The 25,817-nt window shown below is 45.6% G+C and overlaps 1 protein-coding gene across 3 annotated transcripts in view; it reads left to right on the top strand.

Annotated features, from left to right (window-relative positions):
* Positions 1-1,981: 1,981 nt before the first annotated feature.
* Positions 1,982-25,817, top strand: part of CCDC93 (coiled-coil domain containing 93) — a 114,135-nt gene continuing 90,299 nt past the window's right edge. For 2 of the 3 annotated variants that reach the window (XM_056117528.1, XM_056117527.1), the window contains exons 1-3: positions 1,982-2,088; positions 9,118-9,231; positions 13,384-13,478. In XM_056117528.1, coding sequence (XP_055973503.1) covers positions 2,047-2,088; positions 9,118-9,231; positions 13,384-13,478 — 251 coding nt within the window. In that variant the 5' untranslated portion in view covers positions 1,982-2,046. Of the gene's footprint in view, positions 2,089-9,117; positions 9,232-13,383; positions 13,479-25,817 lie in introns of those variants that run through there. The other variant, XM_056117529.1, reaches the window with a different exon arrangement.

Raw genomic sequence — 25,817 nt, 5'->3', positions numbered from 1 at the left:
GTAGCTTGCCGGGCTCTCCGAGAGGGGTGGAAGAATGAAACTCGGCGGGCCATCTCGGCCGCATGCAAGGCAAACGCCCTACCGCTGTACTATCGCTCTAGCCCGCGGTAGTCAATAAAGCACAATAAAATTAGCGCATAAATGAGAAAATTAATCTCTATGGAGAATAACTATGCATAGTGGAGTAGGGGTGGGGATGGGGCCATGTCCTGAGCCAGAGGACGATAGAATGGGTTTCTGAGAAACTCATTAAATTTCCATATATGTATACATATACATATACATATATATACACCATATATAGGTCATATATAGAGGCCACGTATTTACAGACCATATTATATATATAGGCCATATATATACTATATATGTAGGACCTGGGAGGGAAGATGGGTATGAAAAATCCTTTCTCAGGTGGTTCAGTATTATGTATGAAACTCTATCAGTAACAGCATTGTAAAAATGCAAATATATATGTTTATATATTCTATATAATTGTATGTATAAACTTATGTTTACATCGGAGAGCCCGGCAAGCTACAGAGAGTATCTTGCCCGCACGGCAGAGCCTGGCAAGCTCCCCGTGACGTATTCGATATGCCAGACACAGTAACAACAAAGTCTCCAATGGAGACGTTACTGGGCCCACTCGAGCAAATCGATGAACAACGGGAGGGCCTTTACTTTACTTTACTTACACACCTATGTATGTATATATAATATATATATTTATATCTCCAGTTGAAGCAGATGATGGCAGGGAGGCAAATGCGGTTGGGGTAGGGGTGCGGATATTGGTGGAGGGAAATGCACACTGGCGAAAGCATCAGTGTTGTGAAATTGTATACCTGAAACCTAATCTAAAATAATTTTGTAATTTTATGGCGATTCAAGAAAAACGGAATCAAAATTTTTTTTTTAAAAAGACTCTTTTCGGGTGGGGGGTGGGGGTGGGGTTTTATTGGGGTTCTTCATGGTAAAAAATTCATTCATTCATTTCATTTCATCATCCTATTATTCGTCGATTGCCTCGAGCAGGCCCCAGTAACGTCTCCTTCATCCTAGCCCTGAGATTACATTCAAGGCTCTTTAGGAGAATGAGACCCATCATTGCTACTGGTATTTGGCATATTGGGTACGACACGGGGAGTTTGCCAGACTCTGCCCTGTGGGCAGGTACATTCGGTAGCCTGCCAGTTTGTCCAAAGTAGGAATGAGATAATAAGATGTCATAAAAAGATGTCCTGATAAGTTGTCCCGCGGCCGCACGGTTCCGGGAACCGGATTTCATAGTTTCTGAGTCTGAGTGGTAAAAAAATAAGTATTGGTAAAGGGAAATGTGATATTTGCATGACTGAGACCTAAACCTGAAAGCTTTGTAACTTTTCCCACAGTGATTCAATAAATAAAAAAAAAAAAAAGCCAAAAAAAATTATTGTCCAGCAAAAAAAAAAAAGAAAAAAAGACTCTTTTTTTTCTCGATTGCACGCCCTACATCATCAAGAAGTCTGCCCACGTGTGCGTGGACCCGAGCACAGACAACTCCTTGCACCAGGTCTCAGCCTGGAGCTCCCAAGCTCGGGATCCGCTGGGAGCACTTCGCAGGGCGGCTCCTCCGGGTGGGGGGGGTCACCCCACGCCGACAGGAGCGCGGAGGGAGCCCGAAGGCGACGCAGGCAGCGCCCCTGGGAGCCTTGGGCACCCCGACGCGCCACTGCCCTGCCCGGGCCGCCACCCACCCACCGGGGGGTGCAGCAGCGCCTCGGGGACCCGCTCCGGGGCCGGGCGGTTCCGGTCTCGCCCGGGGCCGGCCCCCGCCTCGCGCCCCGCGCATGCGCAGTCGCCCTGCGCGCTCGGGACTGCGCGCATGCTCCGTGCGGCGGCGGCGGCGGCGGCGGCGGCGCAGGAGGAGCAGCAGCAGCAAGAGGAGGAGGAGGAGGAGGAGGAGGAGGAGGGGGAGGAGGAAGTTTCCGCTCCGCGCTCCACCCCGGCAGCAGCTCCGCGGCCCAGCAGCGCTTCCCGGGGGCTCCGCGGTGCCCTCGGACCATGGGCTTGCCCAAGGCGCCGGAGGGCCAGGACCTCCCGGAGGTCAGTCCCCAAATCCCGGGACGCGGCGGGGTCCGCCGGGGGGGGGGGGGGGGGGGGGCGGAGCTGGGGGCTCGGGGGAGGGTGCTCGGGGCGCCCCGCCCCCTGGCCCAGGGGTGCGGGCCGAGGGGCGCCCCGGCCGGGTGGGCGCGGGCCGGGCAGGTGCCGGGCGGGGGGCGCCGGCCACGCGCGCCCCCGGGTCCCCGGGGGGCTTCCCGGCGCGGGCCCGGCCCGGCCCGGCTCCCCCACCCCCGCCGCCCCCTGCGGCCGCTTGACCCGGGCGGGACCCTCGGAGTCACGGGACGGACGCGCGCTCGGGCCGGCCGGGCGCGGAGGGGCCCGGGGCGGTGACCTTGCGGCGTCCGCAGCGGGGCCCTGGGGGTCGCGGCCGTCCGCCCCGGCCCCCCGGTGGTCCGGAGGGAAGCCCCGCCTCGCTTGCTTTCGCCGTGCCCACCCCCCAGCCGTGCCCCCCGACGGGGCAGCGGAGGAAGTTTGCAGCCCGTTGGTGTCCAGCGGGGCGGGGGTGGCCTCTCCCGGCGGCAGGGGACCTGCGTGGCCGCCGCTGGGCGCCCGGCGGAAACGTGGCTCCTTGCAGCCCCTTTCCTGCCAGGGGTCTTCGTTATTCCGGGTGATTTCCGTCTGGGGTCTCCACCGAGGGCGGGGTCTGCAGTCGGGGCTGTCTGACTTGCAGGGCATGAATGCGGGGCTGCGTGTCCCCTGGCTGCAGATGTGACCTGAGCCAGGGGCATTGCATCTGCCTTCGCCTCCAGTGGACGCTGTCCACCCCCGCCCCCCGCAGCGAGGCTAGCGTACTCGGTTTTTGAAAGTTCTTGGATCCCTGCAGCACTTCTGTGCTTCTGGTGAATGGGCCCTTCACTTTTACTGCTAGCAGCCTTGTGCCCAGTCTTGCTTCTGGACCTTTCCACCATCCAAGACCCTCAGCTCTTCCCACCCCCAAGTGCCCACTCACTGAGGTATCGGAGACAGTGGGCTTGAGACACATTTTGTTGTCATGAGTGTTACCGAACGTAGCCTGCCCACAGGGCAGAGTCTGGCAAACTCCCCGTGGCGTGCCCAATATGCCAAATACCAGTAACAGTGATGGGTCTCATTCTCCTAAAGAGGTAAAGGTAAAGGTAAAGGCCCTCCCGTTGATCGTCGATTTGCTCGAGCGGGCCCAGTAACGTCTCCATTGGAGACTTTGTTGTTACTGTGTCTGGCATATCGAATACTCTCGGTAGCTTGCCGGGCTCTCCGAGAGGGGCGGAGGAATCGAACTCGGGTCGGCCATGCTGACCACTTGTAAGGCGAACGCCCTACCCGCTGTGCTATCGCTCCTAAAGAGAATATGCCAAATACCAGTATGCCAGATCCCAATATGCCAAATGCCAGTAACAATGATGGGCCTCATTCTCCAAAAGAGCCTTGAATATAATCTCAGGGCTAGGATGAAGGAGACGTTGCTGGGGCCTGCTCGGGGCAATCGACGAATAACAGGATGATTTGATTGATTGATTGAAGTGTTACGGCAGTTTAGTTTAAGTGCAATGCCAGAATCTTGCTCTGGGTAAAAACCTTCGCAGTTGTTGTTTCGGTGGGGTCGGCAATGGTGAAGACTAGAATCTGTCCTGTGATCACTTATTTGGTTTGCTTTTATTTTATGTATTTACTTTTTCTTGCAACTTATGCTAGCATTCATCAGACTTTTATTTAGGTTTGAGGTTTTGGCTTGAGGGCCACGCCCAGTAGTGCTCAGGCTTTACTCCTGACTCTGTGCTCAGGGATTATTCTTGGTGGGGCCCTGGGGACCTCATGGGGTGCTGAGGCTCAAACCTAGAGCGGCCGCCTGCAGGGTCACCCCAGTCCTGCTCTGCTGCCCTCTCCAGTCCCAGATCCTTATGGGGGCCAGTTCTAGGATCATGAGGGCAGTAGAAGTGCTGGGGGCCGGGAGTCCACGTCCAGTACCTGCTGCCAGGGAAGCTGCTTAGGAGGTCATTGGTGCTGGGCATGGAACCAAGCATCTACACCAGCCAGGCACGTGCTCTGCCACTTGGGCTGTCTTTCCCACTCATCAAGGTTTTGTCTGGTTTTTTTTTTTCCTTCTTCCCTTGTCCAGTCTCCTTGTTCTGCCTTAAATCCCTCCAGTTTGTTCTCTCACAGTTTTCCCAGTGGGGAATACTTTCTGAAACTAAGTTATAGTCTTCTGTGTTCTGTTTGATCCTTCTCTGGCTGTTAGGAGGATGTGTCTGATTTGCCACTGTTCCAAGAGGGTCGTTTCTGGCAATTAGGAGACAGACGGGTGTATATAATTAAATTATTGTCACTCAGATCACAGAGTATGAGTATGGATAGTCTGTGTGATTAGCTCAAAAAACATTTGGGGGGAAGGTGGTACTGTGAATTGAACCCAGGGCCTTGCACATGCACGGCAGGTGTTTACCATGGAACCACTGTAGCACTGTCCCACTGTCCCACTGTCCTCCCATTTTTCATCGATTTGCTTGAGCGGGACCAGTAACGTCTCCATTGTGAGACCTGTTGTTACTGTTTTGGGCATATCGAAGACGTCACAGGTAGCTTGCCAGGCTTTGCCATGCGGGCCAGATACTCTCTGTAGCTTGCCAGGCTCTTCAAGAGGGGTGAGGGAATCGAACTCGGGTCAGCCGGGTTGGCCACTTGCAAGGCAAACGCCCTGCCGCTGTGCTATCGCTCCAGCCCATGGGCCCACATCTGGCATAATTTCATTTTGTTTTATTTTGTTTGGAGGCATAGTCCGCAGTTCTTGGGGGTACCATATTGGTGCTGGGGATTGAACCTGGGCTTCACATTTAAAACACGATTTCCAGACCTTGGTGCTATGTCCCTTGCCCCTAAATTAAATTTTTTTTAAAAGCCTTTTACTGCATATATGTGAAAGGTTAGCAGGTAACGAAATCTAATCCTGCTGTCTTACTCATACAGGCTGTAGTACAATTGAAAACTTGGTGAGCCTGGTTTAAGAGACCATTTCATTTTAAGAATTGGAAGTCGGACTCAGCCTGGTGACTTCAAGAGTGCGGTCCATTCTCATTCACCAGTAACCCTCTCCCCTTTTGTTTCACTGATAATCTGTAAAGTGAATTTGGAATATTATTAGAATTCTCCATTAAGCGTCTAATTGGAAGGACAGTTTGAACCATATCTAGCCATGCTTGGGACCTGCTTCCAGCTCTGTACTCCAGGAGGGTCACTCTCCGTGGTCTTCAGGGGACCATGTGGTGCTGGGGATCAGATTTGGGTCAGCCAGCTGTACGTCAGGCAGATTCCTTAACCCCTTGAATCCCAGACTTTACGCGTTAAGTTTCTTTTGCCAATATGTTTGTTCATAATTTATTTTGCAGAAGTTAACTTCTCTATTCTGGGGGGTCATTGTACAGAAGCATGGGCCATACATCTGTCATGGAGTCACTGGCAGGTGCCCCTGAGGTGCAGACTGAGGCAGAGCTGGACCTCCTGTATATATTGTCATCTTGGAGTGTCTCCATGATCAGCGGTACAAATGAAGGAGTTGTATTGTCCCCTTTTCTTGTTCTTTTTGTGAGCCATGCACTTTATTTTCCTAGAGTCTCTGCATTTGTGGATAATTCTCAGCCATCCCAGATCTTTTGTCACAGTCACGGTCACGGTCCTCCCGTTGATCATCGATTTGCTCGGGCGGGCCCAGTAACGTCTCCATTGAGACTTTGTTGTTACTGTGTTTGGCATATCGAATATGTCACGGGGAGCTGGCCAGGCTCTGCCGTGCGGGCGAGATACTCTCGGTAGCTTGCCGGGCTCTCCGAGAGGGGCGGAGGAATCGAACTCCGGTCACCCATGTTGGCTGCGTGCAAGGCAAACGCCCTACCGCTGTGCTGAATAAAATTGAAATGACAGGAATGACTCTTTCAGCTTTCCTTTGCCAGGGCCGGCATTGAATTGGTAGGCATTGAAGATGGTTTCTGAATAGTTAAAATATTGGGAGAAGCGAAGTGATGAGTACAGTGAAGAAATAGGAATGTGCAGGTCTGATGCAAGTTAATGTCTTCATTGTTCTGCAACAAGGTAAAGGAGGAAACTGAAGGGAAAGATTGTAGCCAGAGGTCTGGGTAACACCCAAAGAAATTTGGATTTATCTTATAATTAATGATAACATTTGATTTTTTTTTAAATGCACTAATGACACGACCAAAGAGAGGTGAGGTGAAAGCTGTGATTTAGAAAGTAGTGAACAAGCTAAATTAACAAGGAGGAAAGATTAAGAGGCAATTGCAGTGCCTTGACCTGAAGTGTAAATAAAAGAGGACACGTGGGAGATGTACCATCATATATTTGCAGACAATGATGGTTAGGGAGAAACTAAAGGTGTGTTTTAAGAACTTGAACCAGGGTACTTGGATGATGCTTTTTAGAGGGTGGGTAATTTTTAATTTTTATATATTAATTTTTGGTTTGGGTACCCCACCTGGCAGTGCTCAGGTGTTACTGCTGGCAGGCTCAGGGGACCATATGGGGTGACGAGAATCAAATCCTGGTCAGCCATGTGCAAGGCAAACACTCAACCCGCTATATTACTTCTCCATCCCCAGGAGAGGTGATTTTTTTTGCTTTTTTGTGTCACACCCGGTGATGCGCAGGGATTACTTCTGGCTCTGCACTCAGGAGTTACTCCTGGCGGTGCTCAGGGGACCATATGGGATGCTGGGAATCGAACCCGGGTTGGCCACGTGCAAGGCGAACACCCTACCCGCTGTGCTATCTCTCCAGCCCAAGGAGAAGTGATTTTTAAAGAAATTTTTTGCAGTAATGGAGGAAAAGATAGGTGAAGGTTCCTGGAAATAAATAGAGGAGAAAGTGCCAGAGCAATTTAAGTTGAAGATTAGACACACCAGAATAAGTTAGGATATAAATTACATTTTTTAAAAATACAATTCCTTTGTTTAAATTCCTTCAATGATTATTTGAATCGAATTTGTTATTTTTACAGCTACCCTGTCATTTGGCAGTTGTCTTCTTTTTAATATATATGGGTTGAAAGCCTTCTTTATATTTGCTTATATTAAGGGGAAGTTTGGAATCAGGGAAACAGCTCAGAGGGCTAGAATGCTCTGCTCTGGGGACTCAGAGTTTAGGCCCAAACATTGCCAGTAGCAACACACCTGGCTCCTAGAGGGAGTACAACCCGTGCACTGATGGTCTCTAAAACCAAAGAGTAGAGTGAGAACCGAGGGAAATTTTAAAAACCTTCTTTGGCCTTGCCCGCCTCTCAGTAACTTCTGGAACTAAGATAAATATGGTCACAGTCACGGTCCTCCCGTTGTTCCTCAATTTGCTTGAGCAGGCCCAGTAACATCTCCATCATGAGACTTGCTGTTACTGTATTTGGCATATCGAATACGTCACGGGGAGCTGGCCAGGCTCTGCCGTGCGGGCGAGATACTCTCGGGAGCTTGCCGGGCTCTCCGAGAGGGGTGGAGGAATCGAACTATGTTGGCTGCGTGCAAGGCAAACGCCCTACCGATGTGCTATCGCTCCAGCCCAAGATAAATATATAGTTCAGAAATGTTGACATGGGGCTGGAGAAATAGTACAGCAGCTAAGGTGCTTGCCTGGCATACCCCTGATCCGGGTTCAGTCCCCCACATCCCATCGGTTCCCCTGAGCACCACCAGGAGTGATTCCTGCATGCAGGGCCAGGAGTAACCCATGCGTATCAGCAGCTGTGACCCAACGCCCTCTTCCCCCGCAAAATAAAACGGGTCGGAAGGATGGTTCAGTGCGTGGGACATTTGCCTTACGCACACCCAAACTGGGCTCAATCCTTGGCACCCCATATGTTCCCTAAACCTTGCTGGGCGTGATCACTGAACATCAAGCTAGAAGTAAACACTGAGCACAGCCAAGAATGGCCCCCAAACTATAAATAAATAAAAGTGCTAAACAAATAAAAAACCCAAACCACCTTTTTCTGTATATAAGGGGTTTTCAGTCTAATCAAGAAGCCTACCAGTATGGGGGTATGGTGCCGGCAACAGGTCAGCCTGTACCTGTGGAGAGTGAGTGAGTGCATAAGCAATCTGATGGTGCCTTCGGGCTTCCTGACACCCCAAAATCACAGCTGTGCCTTTGGCTGGACCCCAATAACTTGGGACCAACTTTACCAAGAAGTTAAATGGCCAAATGTTAGGTATGTGGGAGCCATGCCCACAGACGACCTCCAGTTCAGCTATACGAGCTCATTTATTGGTCTTATCTCAGAGACCCATAGTCAAATCTCAGAAGAGATTAAAAAAAAATCACAGTTAATCTCAGACCCGCTCATGGCTGAACAGACTGGGGTAAATTAGAGGGAGGCGGGTTAGTCTGTGGCCCACCTAAGCAGAGCCCCTAGAAGCTGCTTGCTTCTGCAATCCAAAATCACCGCCATACCCCTGGCCTGAATCCACCGTCTCAATTAAAAAAATTTGAAAAAAGAAAGAATGTGGAGCTCATGCCCAATTCAATCAGCTTAATCAATGGCTCGAGTTCGATTCCTCCGCCCCTCTCAGAGAGCCCGGCAAGCTACCGAGAGTATTCGATATGCCAGACACAGTAACAACAAAGTCTCCAATGGAGACGTTACTGGGCCCGCTCGAGCAATCAATGGCTGAATAAATAGCAGTACTCCTACATTAAAAGAAAGGGGAAAAAAGCCTACCAAGTAAACCTTGCATTAGTGAACAGGAAGGTAGTATTCTGTAATATTCTGTTCTCTCCATTCCTTACCTCCCGGTAAGTAACCTGTGCTGCTCACGTGTGTCTCCCCCGCCACATCTGTGACAATTCATAGCCCATAGAAGATTAGGGACCCTGATCTTTTTGACTGTAGAGCACAGTATCCCCACCCCCCAGCCTATCTGCAGTGATCAAGCAGTGGCATTCATTTGCCTCAGCAGTAAGATAGTGCGACATCAGGGACTATTTCTTTTTTGAAGGTAGCACTGATTGGCCTAACTTTTACCTTTTGTTTCATTTTAGGTAGAGACAAGAGAGGATGAAGAACAAAGTGTGAAGTTAACTGAAATTTTGGAGCTTTTGGTGGCCGCTGGGTATTTCAGAGCCAGAATTAAAGGCTTGTCACCCTTTGACAAGGTAGGAGGAAATCTTTATAAATCGTGGGCAGACTGGTCACCCAGGAGAGGAAAGGAGATAATGTATTTTAACTTTCATCGTGACCATGTTCTGTTTCTCTCTAATTCAAATTCATTATGGAAGTGTGTGATTTTTCCTACGAAAAAGGAAATAGTCTGTCATTAGTTAAGCCTTGAATTCCTTTTCTCTGCATGAAGCTTTGGAGATGCAAAGACGCAAAAGAGATAGTTCTATCTTTCAAGGAACGTACAATTTGGGTGGTGAAATAAAGCTACCATAAGTTAAAAGATTTCTTTTAATGAGGAGCTCTAGAAAGTCAATGTGTGTACAGACAGTGGTCACTTGGTCTGTTGATGTCAAACTGTTTTTTTTGTTTTGTTTTGTTTTGTTTTGCTTTTTGGGTCGTACCCAGTGATGCACAGCGGCTACTCCTGACTTTGCACTCAGGAATTACTCCTGGCGGTACTCAGGGGACCATATGGGATGCTGGGAATTCAGTCTGGGTTGGCCACATGCAAGGCAAATGCCCTACCCTCTGTACCATTGCTCCAGCCCCTGATGTCAAATTCTGACTTTGGAGGAGAGAGAAGACCATATGACATAAATTCCTTGAATTCAGCAGGTCCTTCAACAATTATTATATACAAGACATAGTCATAATAGTTCTTGAAGGCCTTGTACTCAAACAACCCAACTTCTGTGGAGGAAAGACAAATGAGCACATGTGATCTAAATGGCACAGCATACTAAGCATTGCCTTTAACTGCACAAAAATGAAGAGCCTTCATCAGGCAGGGTAGGCCAAGAAGTCTTCCTGGTGTAGTAAAGTGCTGAGTGCACCAGTGGGCCTGGCCCAGGCTATGCATAAAAGGATCATTGTAGGCTGTATTACAAGACAGGTATCTAGGCCTCACCCAGTGATACTCCCGTTAGTTAGGTCTGGGCTTAGACCTAGAATCCCTACTTTTAACAGGCATCTCACTTGATTGTATAGAACAGATGGAGATAAGATCCACTCTTGTTTTGTTGTTGTTGGTGTTGTTGTTTTCCCTAAAATCAGGTCATGTCTGAAAAATGCAACTGTAGTCTCTTGCATCTCAGGGAAATCCTTGAGAGAAAAGTAGTCTAGTGTAAGATAACATTGGTTTGTCCCTTCCGCCTTGCCACAGGGAGCTTAGGTTTATTGGGTTACTCCCATCACAGTGCTCCTATTTCTCTGGATTTATTTGTAACCTCTTTCTTTGTGCTCTGTTGACTGACTAACAAAATATTGTTTTTCTCTTCTCCTTCAGTCCTTTGCATGGTTATTTCAGAGCAATGTCTTTTTTGTATGGGCACAAGAAGACAGTTAATGCTATGCTTTTGTAACTTAGTTGATTCTGAATGATATTTATCCCCTGGGCATTTGTTCTCTCAACTTAAGTCTCAGTTGCCCTTACTTCCTAGATCCCCAAAAGCAAGGTCCCGAAGAGGGACTGGATGGAGACCCAGGCCAAGCTGTGAGCTTTGTGCTACCCTGGCATCGAAATGGGCCTGGCCAAAGTGCCATAATGCTTAACTATAAGTTAAGAGCATGGTCATGGAGACAAATGCTGTCATGATCCAAAAAGTAATAACCTGATTTGGACCCTGCTAAGGTTAGGAAAGACTAATTTGGCCTGAGCACTGTAGACTGAATCTGTGGTAAGATGTCCCCAGGAGAGTCATCCTACAAGCTCAGTGTATCTCTTACTGTGTCCATACAAAATAACTAATATTCAGAAGTAGAAGTAAGATGTCGATTAAGTTATTGGACTAGGGAAGAACACCTTAAGTATTTTGCTGGTGAGCAAAGGAAGGGCTTTCTTATGTTGATTTTGCTGCCCCCGATACAGGGAGTGGGAGAGAGATGAGAGAGAGAAGGGCAGCAAGACGGAGCTCATAGAGACTAGCAAGGGGGTCAGAGGGAGAAGAATGCAGGGGAAGAATAAGGAGCAGGCTCATGGGGAAAGAGAGACCGGGCCGCGCGATGGAGTGTGGAAAGACAGGAGGAGGCAGGGAGGAGGGGCAGTGTGAGGCTAGAACGGGGAGCTTGGTGAGACTGGAACAGGCACGTGGGGAGAATGGAAAAATTGGAAACTGGTCATCAGCCAGCTTGGCCCTCGTGTCCTCCTTCATCTGCCCCGTGGCCCGAGTCCGCCAAGCCCTGGGCGGCAAGAGGAGGGCCGCGGGGGCTTTCTCCGGCCGCCTGGAGATCATACAGTCCAGGTGTTCTTATCTTCTATAGGTGTCACTGTATCACTGTCATCCCGTTGGTCATCGATTTCCTCGAGCAGGCACCAGTAAGGTCTCCATTCGTCTTAGCCCCGAGATTTTAGCAAGTGCCACATTGGAGGCTCCTTCAGGGTCAGGGGAATAGGAACCATCGTTGTTACTGAGTTTTGGCATATCGAATACGCCAGAGGAGCTTGCCAGACTCTGCCGTGTAGGCAGGATACGTTTAGTAGCCTGCCGGGTTCTCTGAGAGCGAGAATTAGACAACAATAGGTCTTCCGGGAGCTAGGTTTTATAGTCTCTGGATCTTGGCCGTTGATGGGATTACAGGGCGCCAGGGCAGTTGGTGGGTGTATCTGTCTGGCTACGGAAGATGGGGGATCTGGGTAGGGGGGCCCAGTCCCAGTCCGAGCAGCTTGGAAATCTCAGCCCCGGGTCTCTCACACCTGGGTTCCTCTGCCGGTTCCTTCATGCATGAGGCTCTTCTGAGTGTGTGGAGAGTGGCCTTGAGCATGACTGTGGCTGGGTTCCGGAGGTCTTCAGCTGACTGTATATCTTCTATAGGTATATGTATATTTTAAAAATATGGAAATAATGAGCTAGAATGTGGCAAACTTACTACTAGTTCAGTTCACAAAACTGCTAACTCTTCCTTGCCCGAAGCTGAGTTAATACTTAATTTTGGTTACGAATTAATGTCAACCCCCAACATTATGGGTTTATATCCTTTTCAGTAATAAAAGTTGGCCTTGGGGCTGGAGTGATAGCACAGCAGGTAGGGCATTTGCCTTGCACACGGCTGACCCGGGTTCAATTCCCAGCATCCCATATCGTTCCCTGAGCACCGCCAGGGGTGATTCTTGAATGCAGAGCCAGGAGTAATCCCTGTACATCACCAGGTGTGACCCCAAAAGTAAAAAAAAATAAATAAAATAAAAGTTGGTCTTTTGGTCACATGGACCACAGTTCTAGTACCAGATAACCAAGTCTACACTGAACAGTGTAGACACAAAACATTTTCACTACTGCAAAAAGTTTTACTCATAAGTGCTAATTTAGATGGCTTATAGTTAGTGAAGTCAGGGTACAGAGTCTCTAAAGATACCTAGTTTTTTATGTTTCTGTTTCTGTGAAAGCTATTTATGATTTGGGTTGGGCAGATGACTCAAAGGGCTAGAATGCATTTTTTTCTTTTGCACCTGGGTTCTGTTCCCCATGCTACGTGGTTCCCCAAGTGCTTCCAGGTGTGACCCCCAAAAACAAATGAAAACCTCACACTACTAGAAGTAGCATAAGGACATTGGTTGAAATTATTAGGCACTTTGCTGTTAATAAGTTACAGTAACTATGCACATCAATACCATAAACCGTTAACACTTTTATAACCATGCCACCTAAACAATAATAAAATATATGTTTTATTTTTTTTTCTCTTTTTTTGGGGTCACACCCGGCAATGCACAGGAGTTACTCCTGGTTCATGCACTCAGGAATTACTCCTAGCGGTGCTCGGGGGCCCATATGGGATGTTGGGAATCGAACCCAGGTTGGCTGCGTGCAAGGCAAATGCCCTAGCCGCTGTGCTATTGCTCCAGCCCCTGTTTTATTTTTTTATTTAGTTGGGGTTTTTTTGTTTGTTTGTTTGTTCTTTGGGTCACAACCGGTGATGCTGAGGGGTTACTCCTGGCTCTGCACTCAGGAATTACTCCTGGCAGTACTTGGGGGACCATATGGAAAGCTGGGAATCGAACCCGGGTCGGGCTGTGTGCAAGGCAAACAAACGCCCTACCAATTGTGCTATCGCTCCAGCCCTAAAATATTCGTTTTAAACACACAAAATCTTAAATATTTTTTTCTTCTCCCCAATCTAAAAGTGAAATAAATATTTGTATCTTTCAGGTAGTAGGAGGAATGACTTGGTGCATTACCACTTGCAACTTTGATGTGGATGTTGATTTGCTCTTTCAGGAAAATTCTACAATTGGCCAAAAAATGTAAGTTACAGGTTTTGCCATGGATGAGCAGAAAAATAGGAGAAGAGGCTTGCTTTTGAGTGCCTGTTACTGCCAATAAGCCTATTTGAATATTCATTACAACAGGTTTTATCATGCTTTTACAGGTTGTAAAACTGACACTGAAAGAAGTCGGTGTCACAGAGCTATCATCTAAGAATTATGTAATGATAAGTGTCCTCCTAATACTTTTCCTGGCCAAAGTGTGTCTCTTTCTAAACGTAGCAAATTCTGATAGGGGCGTATCTCCTCCCCTTTGCCTCTGTCCGCACCCCACTGTCTCTCTGCTCTCCTGTTTTTACCAAAAAGTACCCTCCCTGTCTTCCACAGCTCTGCAAAGGCCTTGGTGATTTCATTAGGTCATTTGGGATTCCAGTTGTGCCCAGTCTTGTCAGCAGCAGTTCTGTGTCCTTAGGCAAACGTCATGTCTCTTATTCATAAGAGAGATATTTGTGACCACAGATCTGTATGTGTCTAGGACTTCTATATGACTTCTTTTTCTCTTTGTGTGTGTGTGTGTGTGTGTGTGTGTGTGTGTGTGTGTGTGTGGTTTTTTTTTTTTTAACCCGTCCTCTCCCACCGAAAAACTCTCAAAGATCGAAGGCAGATCACACAAGAAGCAGTGATAGTGGAAAGGTAAAGTGAAGCACAAGGTGGGAAAGGAGAGAAACAAAAAGTAGAGCTGGGGATAAGATCACCGCACGTGTGATGGGCCACACAATGGCGAGGTGTGTCTCATGAAGATGACTCTTAACGTTTTCTGGCAGCCAGCGGTCAAGAGGAAGACGTGACAGATTGCCCAATTCATGGTTTCCACATATTAGAGGAAAACTTGGTCCCTTAGAATTACCGAAATTCTTAAGTGTGAAGGCCAGCTCTCAACTACTCATTAGGGCGCCCAATACTGTTACCACGGTCTTACTGTTCTCATTAGTATCCCTGACATCTGTCACTCTGTGACAATGGCAGTGTGGAGTGAGCTGTCCTTCACTGGCAGGCGGGCTGGTGGCATCCAGGTTTGGGCCTCTGCTCTCTGTTGGCTAGACAGTCCAGAGGTAGGCTTTTATTGATGATTTTGTTCTGTTCTGTTCCTTTCCTTTCTTTCCTTTTTTCCCCTCCCTCTCTCCCTCCCTCCCTCCCTCCTTCCCTTCCTCCCTGTTATTTAGGTGTTACATCTATGAAGTTTAAAATGAAACACCGCCAAAGGGAATAAAATATGCACCTGATATTGCTCCTCCTTCCAATTCTACAACTCTGATTTTATTCATTGCAAGAGTCACCTTTGTATAATTCTGTCTCAAGTCTGTGAGACTAGGAAATTACCTCACTTTTACTATTCACTACATCCCTTTCAAGGTCCTCCTTTCCCAATCTTTTAATATATGTTTTTTCTGTGGTCACTTCTCTAATTTTAATCTGCTTAAGCTGCTGTTGCTTGAACCAGTAACACAAGGTTGCTTCTGATTCCTAACACCGTAAGGCAGACATTTCAAGATTTCCATTTTGCCTTCTTCCTTTCCGTGTCCAGCTGCCATCATCACATTTCTATTATAATGTCCAGGGCATAGTACTTACAGTTTGTTCTATAATAGCGATTTAATTGTCCGTGCTTTATCGACAGACAGGTTCTAAAAGTAAATACACGCATAGTGTTTACAAAAGAAATTTGAAGTGTGATGGGGCCAGAGGAAAGGAAATATAATCTTCTGCACCATAATATTTGTTTAAAGAAGAATATGCAAAATACCACAGGCAGAAAGAATCTCTTTTTATTTGTTCACGGTGCAGATATTGATGAGCTGCTCCTGTGGATGCGCCATTGTTCTGAGTTCTTGAGGTACAGCAGTGAAAAATGCCCTGTTCTTAGGGAGCTGAACTGACAGTCTTTTGGTGCATACAGACTGTTAGCAATGAATTTAAGAAGTTAATTACAAAAGTATGATGTGTTGTAGAAAAAGAATTAAAGCGAGAAAGGGATTAGAGGAAGAATGAAGGGTTGAGACCTCTGTACTTTTAAATCAGTGTAGTTTTGAGAAGAACACACGAGAGCCAAGACAGAAGGAAGAGGGGTCCCTGCAACGGCTAAAACAGTGTGAAGACCAGGCAGAGACTCAGAGACTTGCCGGGGTGGAGTGAGGAGGAGAGCATAGGCGCTAAGTGTGCAGGAGGTCACTTGGAACCATGTAGGTTAGATTGCTGGGAGGGTGTGAGCAGAGGAGGAGGGTAGTCTGGACTGTGTCTTAGAAGGAACCCTCTCAGTGCTGAGTTGAGGGAGGGAGGGTGAAAGTAGGGAGATGGTTTCACTGTATTTTTCTAGTCCTGCCCTTTGATTGCGGCTTGGACATTGGTCTAGCAGAAATGGAATTCTGGGTCTACTCTGAAGGTAGACCCATGTCGATTTCCTGATGGATTGGATTTGGGGTGTTAAATTAGGGCAGGCGGGGATGCCAGATGAGGTCGTTAGCCCCAGCGGTTGGAGATGGTCTTTATGCATCATGGTCATACTAGAGTTGGCTTTGGAGCTCTGTAGGTGCCTCATCTGTGAATCTGTTCGCTTGAATTCTTGAGGAGACGCCTATCTAAAACATCCGTCTCTTCGCCTTTGTGCTGATATCTTATGCCTGTGGCTCCTCTTCCATCCTGAAATTTCTTTTAGGCCAGTCTCACCATGTCTTAGATTCTATAATTCTCTTCTAAATAACTTTTCAGTCTGATCGTGATTCTTAACACCCTTTTCCCTTGATGTCCTTGGGATTATAATGTATTGCCATCAAAGATAAATGCCGGGGACCAAATCAAGGTTGACTGCATGCAAGGCAAGCACCCCATCCACTGTACTTTCTCTCTGGCCCAGCGATCGTACTCAATAGATATTGAAATATAATGTTCTTGTGTACAGATTCTTAATTGTTTATCTTTATTTATAAAATCTTTATTTATAAAATCGTTGATGTCAAGAGAGGGGTGCGGCAGGGTGATACCATTTCACCAAAACTCTTCAGTGCCACCCTCGAGAACATCATGCGACGACTGGAATGGGAAGGAATGGGAGTGAAGATAGATGGTCGGCAACTACACCACCTCCGCTTTGCTGATGACATTGTTTTAATAACACCAAACATCAGCCAAGCGGCACAAATGCTGGCCGACTTTGACCGTGAGTGTGGAAAGGTAGGACTACAGCTGAATCTTACGAAGACAATGTTTATGAGAAACAGCCTTGTTCCTGACGCCCCATTCGCTCTCAATGGAACGACCATCTCCGAATGCAACAGCTATGTGTACCTAGGTCGAGAGGTCAACATGACAAATGACCTGGCACCCGAGCTGCGCAGGAGGAAGAGAGCGGCTTGGAACGCCTTCAAGAACGTCGAAGAAATAGCTAAGAGGACGAAGAACCTCCGGCTCCGGGCACATCTCTTTGATTCCACTGTTCTTCCTGCATTAACATATGCCTCAGAGACCTGGGCCCTACGCAAACAAGATGAGAACGCCATTCAGGTCTCCCAAAGAAGAATAGAAAGAGCTATGCTTGGAATATCACGTTTCACTCAAATGAGAGAACGAATCCGGAGTTCTGACATCCGTCGACGATCAAGGATCAGGGACGCTGTCTCATTTGCCAAGGTGTCTAAAATCAGATGGGCTGGTCACGTAATGAGATTTAAAGACGACCGTTGGACTAGAGCTGTTACTGATTGGATTCCACGGGATGTCAAGAGACCGCGTGGCCGCCCACCTACCAGATGGTCAGACTTCTTTGTCAAGGTCATGAACGATCGGTTTGAGGCCCTCCATGTTCCCGGAGCGAAAAGATGCCATTGGGCTACACTAGCACGCGACAGGGACAAATGGAGACGTTACTGGCGCCCGCTCGAGCAAATCGACGACTAACGGGAAGTTAAGTGATTAAGTGATTTATAAAATCTAAAAAATAGATTTTTAAGTATTTATTAAGTAGGGCTACAAGACTCATTTGAAAGCAAACATAACCTAAAATGACTTTAGTATTTATAGTCTTTATTGATCCTCCTTTCAGAGCTTATTTGGAAGAACAACATGACCTGAACTGACTAAAGATTATTTAAAGTCTTTATTGATTCCATCAATATGAGTCTTTCTTTGTTTTTCTATAGAAATTTTAGGATACTCCTATAAAGTAGAGGGTACTTCTATATTTCTGTGGGATTCTTCATAATACATAGTTTGTATCTCTTCGGTATACTACAGTACACACTTCTAAAAAGTTCTGAATTCGGAAACACATCTAACCTCTAAGGGCTTTGGTAAATGATCAAGGCTCTATTAAGTTCTCAGGGAGATGCTTGGTTTGTATCTTTAAAGTGCAGAGTCATGAACCATAATTGTGAGCAAAGCCGGGGATAGGGCCCACCACATTCATAACAGTATGTGAAGCAATTACGTCTTTATTGTATGTAAGGAAAATGTCACAGTCACTGGGTACCGAATTGTCCAAGAAGTCTTTTCAGTTTGGTTTTTGAATATATTGTGTTGAGGATGCTTCACCACAACACTACTGGTTAGGTGCAGTTCACACTAATGCTGCATTATATTTGTGATGCCTCTCTCTCTCTCTCTCTCTCTACATATATATATATATATATATATATATATATATATATATATATAAGATCTCTATCCTCACTGGTTTGGTGGGTGGCCAGACAGCACCTTCTGAGGAACGCGCTGTCTGGTGAGGAAATGATTATCTCTCAGGCTGCTCTCTGGATAGGCGCAGTTGGGACCTTGTTCTCCGTTTTGATCTTTTTAAATTTTTTTTTTGTAGGAGTACTGCTACTTATTCAGCCATTGATTAGCCGATTGATTTGGGCATTAACTCCACCTTAATTTTTTTATTTATTTTCTTTTTATATTTATTTATTGAATCACTGTGGGAAAAGTCACTAAGCTTTCCTCAGTCATACAATGATCAAACACCTTTCCCTTCACCAGTACTCATTTTTCACCACCAAGTACCCCAGTATACCCCCCTCCCAACCCTACAGATGCCTGTGAGGCAGATGATTTTCACTTAACTCTTCTCTACATTGATTACATTCATTATTTCGACAAAAGATGCACCATTATTGTTTAGAATTCCCCCCCCCCCCCCGCCCCAACAATCAGAATCGCTGAAAAGGCATTGTGAAATATTTTGTTTTCTATAGCTGGTTATGAGAATCATATAATGTCACGTGGCCACGATTTTGGATTTCTGCAAAGAGCCAGATAATTACGAGATTGGTTTCTGTGTGTCTGGTGTTATGGTTGTGCCGGAGAGCCACTTGTGACCTTGGTAGGGCGTGAAGGACAAGCCAGTACTGCCCTCCTTCCCATGAGACTGCAGTTGCCCCGTCACTGCTGGCTTGTACCTGGCTTTCCTATAAGCTTTGAGGTGGCGGCCACCTTGCTGCCAGGGGGGAAAAAGGCGGAAGATCTTTTTAAATTTTTTTTTCTAGAAGGTTCCAATTGGCTTCTGTCATCTATTCTTAGGTTACTGTAAAGCCCCGTTAGAATGGTCTTACACTCAGACACCTTTAGTGAATTATTACACTTGATACCTGAGTTCATTTCAGCAGCATGCACTTTATAAGATACCTGCATGCTGAGTACTCGCATATTGATTTTATTAGAATAATAGAAGGTAGTTTATTCCTACAACAACCTTTGAAGACGTAGGACAGGGATTTGCCTTTGTTTTATGATGGGAATATTGGGTCCCAGGTGATCGAGTGACTTGCCAAAGTCCCAAAGAAAGTGATGGAAGGGAAAACAGACCCTGTTTAACGAACTCTTTTCGAACTGCTTCCAGTGAAGAAATAATATGCTTTTGAAAACGGAAGGAATCAAACTCATCCCCCTTTATGACTAATGGGCATGTTAGAACCTAAGGCAGGAAACCTGTCTGGTGACCTCTGCAATCATCAATTCCTTTGATTTGCAGAGAGGCCCAGGATCTTTGGGCTCCTAAGAGAAGCTGATTGGGGAATGGTGGGTGTGCGCAAGATTACTGACCCTTTGCCTTCTCGCTTCTCTCATTCCCTTACACCCCAGAAATATTTGTGCCTTCAGATGCTTGCGTGTGCTGCTGGAACTCTTCAGCCTCTGGCAGTAATTTCTGGACTATGGACTGGGCTTTGGTTTGGTTTGGTTTGGTATTGGGTCGCACCTGATGGTGCTCAGCAGTGCTTACGCCTCCCGGCTCTGTACTCAGAAGTCACTCCTGGCAGGCTTGGGGACCGTAAGGGATGCTGGGGATTGAACCCAGGCCGACCATGTGCAGGACATACTATCGCTTCAGCCCTGGGCTGTCAGTTTAAAAGGATTATAAACCCTGAGATCACCCTTGGCAACTTGCCGCAGGGAAAGGAGGCTGTTCTAAGGAATAGTGGAATAGCCCGGGACAAGCTTGTCTGAAGGTAGAGGTTTATGGTCTCAGGGTCCCAGATTCTTCTTTTAATTTTAATTTTTTAGTACGTAAACAAGATTCCACCCCCCGTTGTACCCCTACTTTGCTCCTGCTCGTTTTCTTTTCTGGTTATCTTAAGTCTGTTGTCAGAGTCCTGGTTTGTTTTACTTATTCATTTACTTGATTTCTTTATTTCTACTTCACAGATAGGTCGTATCGTTTGATATTTGTCTTTGCAATTCTCATTTATTTCACCAGCACAGTATCTTGAATTTCTTCCACTTTGCTGCAAATGGAAAAATACATTTTTTTTATAATAAGTATTTTAAGGCTTCCACGACATTTTTATCTAGTCATTTGCCCGTGGGCGCGTAGGTTGTTTTCATGCCTTAGTTTAAATACTGTAATAGGAGTATAATACAGTAATAGGAAGGCACATAGTTCTTCCACTTAATGATTCTGTGCCCTTTTGACAGCTACTCAGAAACGGGATTGCTGACTCACGGAGTCTGTCTTCAGGTTTTTGTGCAGCGTCTCCATGCTCTTTTTCAGAGTGGTGCCACCAATTTACATTTCCGCCAAGAATGTACAAAGCGTCCTTTTGCTTCTCACAGTTCATTACTGTCTGTTTGAAGTAAGCCATTCTCACAGATGTGAGAGGATAGATCATTGTGGCTTTGGTTTTCCTTTCCCTGATAATAAGTGAAGTTCAGGATTTGTTTGAGGTCTTGCTTGCCCGTCTTTGTGTTCTCTTTGGTGAAGTCTCTTTGTAGGCCTCTTGTTTGTCTTTGTTTTTGTTGTTGAATTATATGGGCTTTTATACTTTGCGACATCTTATTATAACATCGTATTATCTCATTCCTACTTTGGACAAACTGGTAGGCTACCAAACGTAGCCTGCCCACACGGCAGAGTCTGGCAAACTCCCCGTGGCGTACCCAATATGCCAAATACCAGTAACAATGATGGGTCTCATTCTCCTAAAGAGCCTTGGATATAATCTCAGGGCTAGGACGAAGGAGACGTTACTGGGGCCTGCTCGAGGCAATCGACGATTAACAGGATGATTTGTGATTGTGATTGATACTTTGTAGAGAGTATGATGCACAAATACTTTCTCAGTGTACATAGATATTCTACTGGTGCTTTTTTTTTGCTTGCAAAAGTGTTTAACTAGATAATTTGATGTTGCCCCATTTGTTTGTGTCTGCATTTGTTTCCCTTATTGAGGTCAAATTCCCAAAGGAATTTGTTATGGAACGCACTGCCTATGTATTTTTCTGTGTATGTTATGGTTTCAGGTCTTGTATCCAAGTCTTTAATCCATTTGGAATTTGTTTTCACGTCTAGAGTTAAAGGATGATTCAGTTTCATCCTTTACATTAATTGCTGATTTGAAGTTAATTTTATTTTTATATTATGTGGTCATGACTCCTTTGCCATAGATTAACTGTGAACATATGTATATATTTATTTCTGGGCTCTTAATTCTATCCCATTGATCCATGTATCTATATTTTAGTATTTTATTCTTTTCAACTGCTGTTGCTTTGTAGTTTAGGTTAAAAATGGGTAGTATGACATATGTATTTTTTTCTCAAGGTTTATTTGTACGTAGCCTGTTGTGTTTCCATATAAATTTTGGTATTCTATTATTTTTCTTTAAAAATGTCACTGGATTTTTAATAAGGATGGGGTGAATCCATATATTATTTTACTCGAGATAGCTATTTTAACAATATTAAATCTTATTCATGAAATATTATTCATTAAATCTTATTCATGAAATCTTATTCTTTCCATATTTTCGTGACTTTTGTTCCCTCCTTTCATACTTGATCCTTTTTTCCTTTCCCTTCTTCCTTCCCTTCTTTGCTTCTGCACCCAGCAGTGCAGGGGCTATTTCCAGCTTGGTGCTTTGAACTGCATTGAACTGCATAGTTCCAAAAACGTATGCATTTCTTCTAGATTACTGAACTAATTTGGCATGTAGTTGTTCATTCTAGTTTCTGTTGCTCCTTAAGAACAAAAGACAAAAACAAAAGACATAGAGTCATAGTCATTATAAAAATGTTCTTCTCAAAATAAATATGTGGATTCATGTTTTTGTGTTCTTGTAGTAGATTCCCAGGAATGAACCGTTGGGTTGTGTGGAAGTTATATTCATTATGTTCTGTTTGAGTTTTTCCTCTTTTTTCCCCATGTTCAGCCTAGGTTTAGCAATGTTTACCTTTGAAAAGAAACAGCTCTTAGTTCTAGTATGCAGGTTTTGTGACTAAAATCTCCATGCTTTCTTGGAATTGGGATGTCCTCCCTACCCCCACTTCCCAATACTCCTGGAAGGCTTGGAAGTCACCCCCACGAACCAACTCCAGCCCCACCCTGTAAGCTCTATTACTGGCCTTGCTTCAGAGACCCATAAATAAATCTCGAAAGAGATCAAAAGCCACAGTTAATCTCAGATCCGTGCAGTGCTGAAGAGACCAGGATAAGTTGGAGAGGGGGCAGGTTGCCCTGGGGCCCACCCAAACAGAGCCCCTGGCAGCTTCTTGTTTCCACAATCCAAATTTGCTACAGTATGCCTGGCCTAACTCCACCATCTCTGGCCGGACCTCATCAAGATACAATCTGCTGAAAATTCTGGTATGCAGGTTTTGTGACTGAGATCTCCAGGCTTTCTCAGTGCCGGAATGAGCTATCTTGCCCCACTTACCAGTGCTCATGAAAGCACTGGCGGTCACCCCCATGAATCAACTCTGGCGCCACCTTGTAAGCTCTACTACTGGCCTTGCGTCAGAGAACCATAACTGTATGTTGAAAGAGATTAGGAGCCACAGTTAATTCGGAACCCTACATGGCTGAACAGACCAGGGTAGATCGGAGGTGGACAGGTTGGCCTGTTGGGGCCCACCCAGGCAGAGCCCCCAGTAGCTGCTTGCTTCCACAGTCCTAAATCTCCGCCGTACCTCCGGCCTAACTCCACCATCTCAGGATAAATCTCGCCAAGATGCAATCTGCTGAAAATTCTGGGACGCAGGTTTTGTGACTGAAATCTCCTGGCTTTCTCGGTGCCGGGATGGGCTGTTTCCCCCACCTCCCTGTACTTCCAGAAGCCTTGGCGGTCACATCCACACCCCGAAGCAGCCATCCAGTTGAAAAGCTATTCCAGCCGTACCATCCCGATAAAAATACCAAATGCCCTGAACAAACACCGTGACCTCTTAGCACCTGTATGGCAAACCATAATGCACAAAAAGAACAGGAGGGAGAAAGCAAGAAGGAAAGTACCTGCCATAGAGGGAGGCTGGGGGTGGGGATGAGGGGTTGAGGGATGAGGGTGGGGAGGCGGGGGGCATTGGTGGTGGGAAAAGTGCTCTGGTGGGGGGTGGGTGCTGGATCGTTGTATGACTGAAACCCAATTATGAACAGCTTTGCAATGTCTGTCTCACGGATATACAGTCAAAACAAAATTTTAAAAAAAGCAATGTGGAGTTCTTGCTCAACTCAGCTTAATCAATGGCTGAAGAAATGTGGCGGTACTCCCACATTAAAAAGAGGGAAAAAAACAGCTCTTAACCATGTTGATCTTTTCATTTCATGTTCACTGTGGTTTGTTACTCTTCTACTTTCAGTTTTATTCTTTTTTCAGTGAACAGGTGTGAGATAAATTGTTAGAGATTTTTCTTGTTTCTTGATATAAACCTATAATGCTATTAACTTCTTTCTTAGTACTACTTTCACTGCATCCAATAATTTCTAATATACCATGAAGAAATTAAATATGCTTTAATTTCTTCACTAACTCAGTAATAACTTGTAAACATATTATTCAGTCTCCACATGTTTGGAAAGTAAAGTAAAGGCCCTCCCGTTGTTCGTCGATTTGCTCGAGCGGGCCCAGTAACGTCTCCATTGGAGACTTTGTTGTGACTGTGTCTGGCATATCGAATACGTCACGGGGAGCTTGCCAGGCTCTGCCGTGCGGGCGAGATCCTCTCGGTAGCTTGCCGGGCTCTCCGAGAGGGGCGGAGGAATCGAACTCTGGTCAGCCTAGTCGGCTGCGTGCAAGGCAAACGCCCTACCACCGTGCTATCGCTCCCAGTTTTCTTTTTTTGACAGATTACTAATTTTATATTGTTATTAGAGGAGATCCTCGGTATGGTTTCAGTCTTCAGACGTTTACTACAGTCATTTTCTGTCTCAGAGATGGTCTGTCTTTAAAAATGTTCTGTGTTCACTTGAGGAAAATGTAAATTCTGCAGTTTGGGGATGGAGTGTTCTATAAATGTCTGTGAAGCCCATCTGGTCTAGTCCATAGCTGTGAGCTCTCATTTCCTTGTTTATTCTCTCTCTGACCATTGTTGTCAGTAGAGTAGAAGTCCTCCACTATTACTATGTTTCTGTCAATGTCTCCCGTAAATTGTCTCACTTAATTTTTATGTTTCATCATTTGTATGATAATAAGTGTATGCTAATAAGTGTTTCTTTTTCCTATTGTGTTAAGCTCTTAGTTATTAGAATATCCAGTACTCTTTTTTTCTTTTCTTTTTTTTTTTACTGGAAGTCTGTTTTATTTGCTATATGTAGGGCTGTCCTTGTCTTTTTAGCTTTCAGTTTGCTTATAGTCTTGTCTTCCATTTAACGTGAACCTGTATTTGTCTTTAGAGATAGATGTAGTTCCTCTAGGCAGCAAAAGGTTGAATTGTCTTTTATAATCTTTCCAGTCATTCTCTCACTTTGATTGGTGGGTTCAGACCTTTAACAGTTAGACAGTTGTTGAAGTATAAATATTTATTGCCAGTTTGTTGTTTGGGTTGTGTTTGTTTCAGTTCCTCCCTATTGGAGTATTTTATGTTTATTAAAGGCATTGGTAGGGCGTATGCCTTGCATGTGTCTGACCCAGGTTTTAAGCACTGCTAGTAGTAAGCCCTGAGCACTGTAGGGTGTTGCCCCCCTACACCCCATGGCCAAAAAACAGGAGGGAAACTAAAGTATATTTGACTTCCCTTTTTAACTTCTTGTATGAATTTTTGCTTAGTGTTCCATGATATTTACACGATACTTTCTAGGACCTATCAGGCTCTTGAGTTCTTTCTAATAATACCACTTCTTACTCTTATCAACCCCACATCCCCCAGGTATTAGGAAAGAGGACAGGCGTTGAGCCCCAGGAAGCTTAAAGAGTTACAAACAAAACCAACCCAAACAGGCAAGATAAAATTGCCGTCTTATGTTTATTAAAAGTAGTGTTTTAAGGATAGAGAATTCTAAAAGCAGCTAGAGAAAAAAATCATATCCAAGGAAAGCCTTATAAAACTGCATCTTTTGGGGCAAACACAATTTAGACTAGAAGGGAGCACCATGTTCTATTTAAAATGTGAAGAGAAAGGGGTTTCCATCAAGAATATTCTACCTTACTGGCTTATCACTTAGAATTGAACGAGTGGTAAAGAGCTTTACATGAAAACAAAGTTTAAGGGATTTTATTATCACTTAAGTTAGCAAGAGATACTGAAGGGACTTCTATAAAGTTTCCCTATTGAGAAACATAGCCTCTTGTTCTAGACAAATCAGTACCCCCCCCTGCAGACTTGTAGCCGCTAGAGGGAGCTTCCCCCCTGCCAAACCAAAATGTATTTGATGTCCTGTGGCCCTCCACCTCTTACTCTCATCAACCCCACACCTCCCTGCACCTATAGTTATGACTGCACCCAGCAAGAGCACAAAACCAGGAATGACAGATGATTTTCATTCACTAAAAATTGGAGAGAGGGGAGCAGAAGAATAGACTTCCATCTCTTCCCTTCACTCGCAATCCAGGAATTAAATAGAGCATGAGAGTCTGACGGCGATCAAAATTAAAAATAAAGAAATGAGGGGCCAGAGAGATA

Source organism: Sorex fumeus, unplaced genomic scaffold (assembly GCF_029834395.1).
Source record: "Sorex fumeus unplaced genomic scaffold, SorFum_2.1 ptg000035l, whole genome shotgun sequence".
Taxonomy (NCBI): Eukaryota; Metazoa; Chordata; class Mammalia; order Eulipotyphla; family Soricidae; genus Sorex; species Sorex fumeus.
This window is presented reverse-complemented; position numbering and strand designations above follow the sequence as displayed.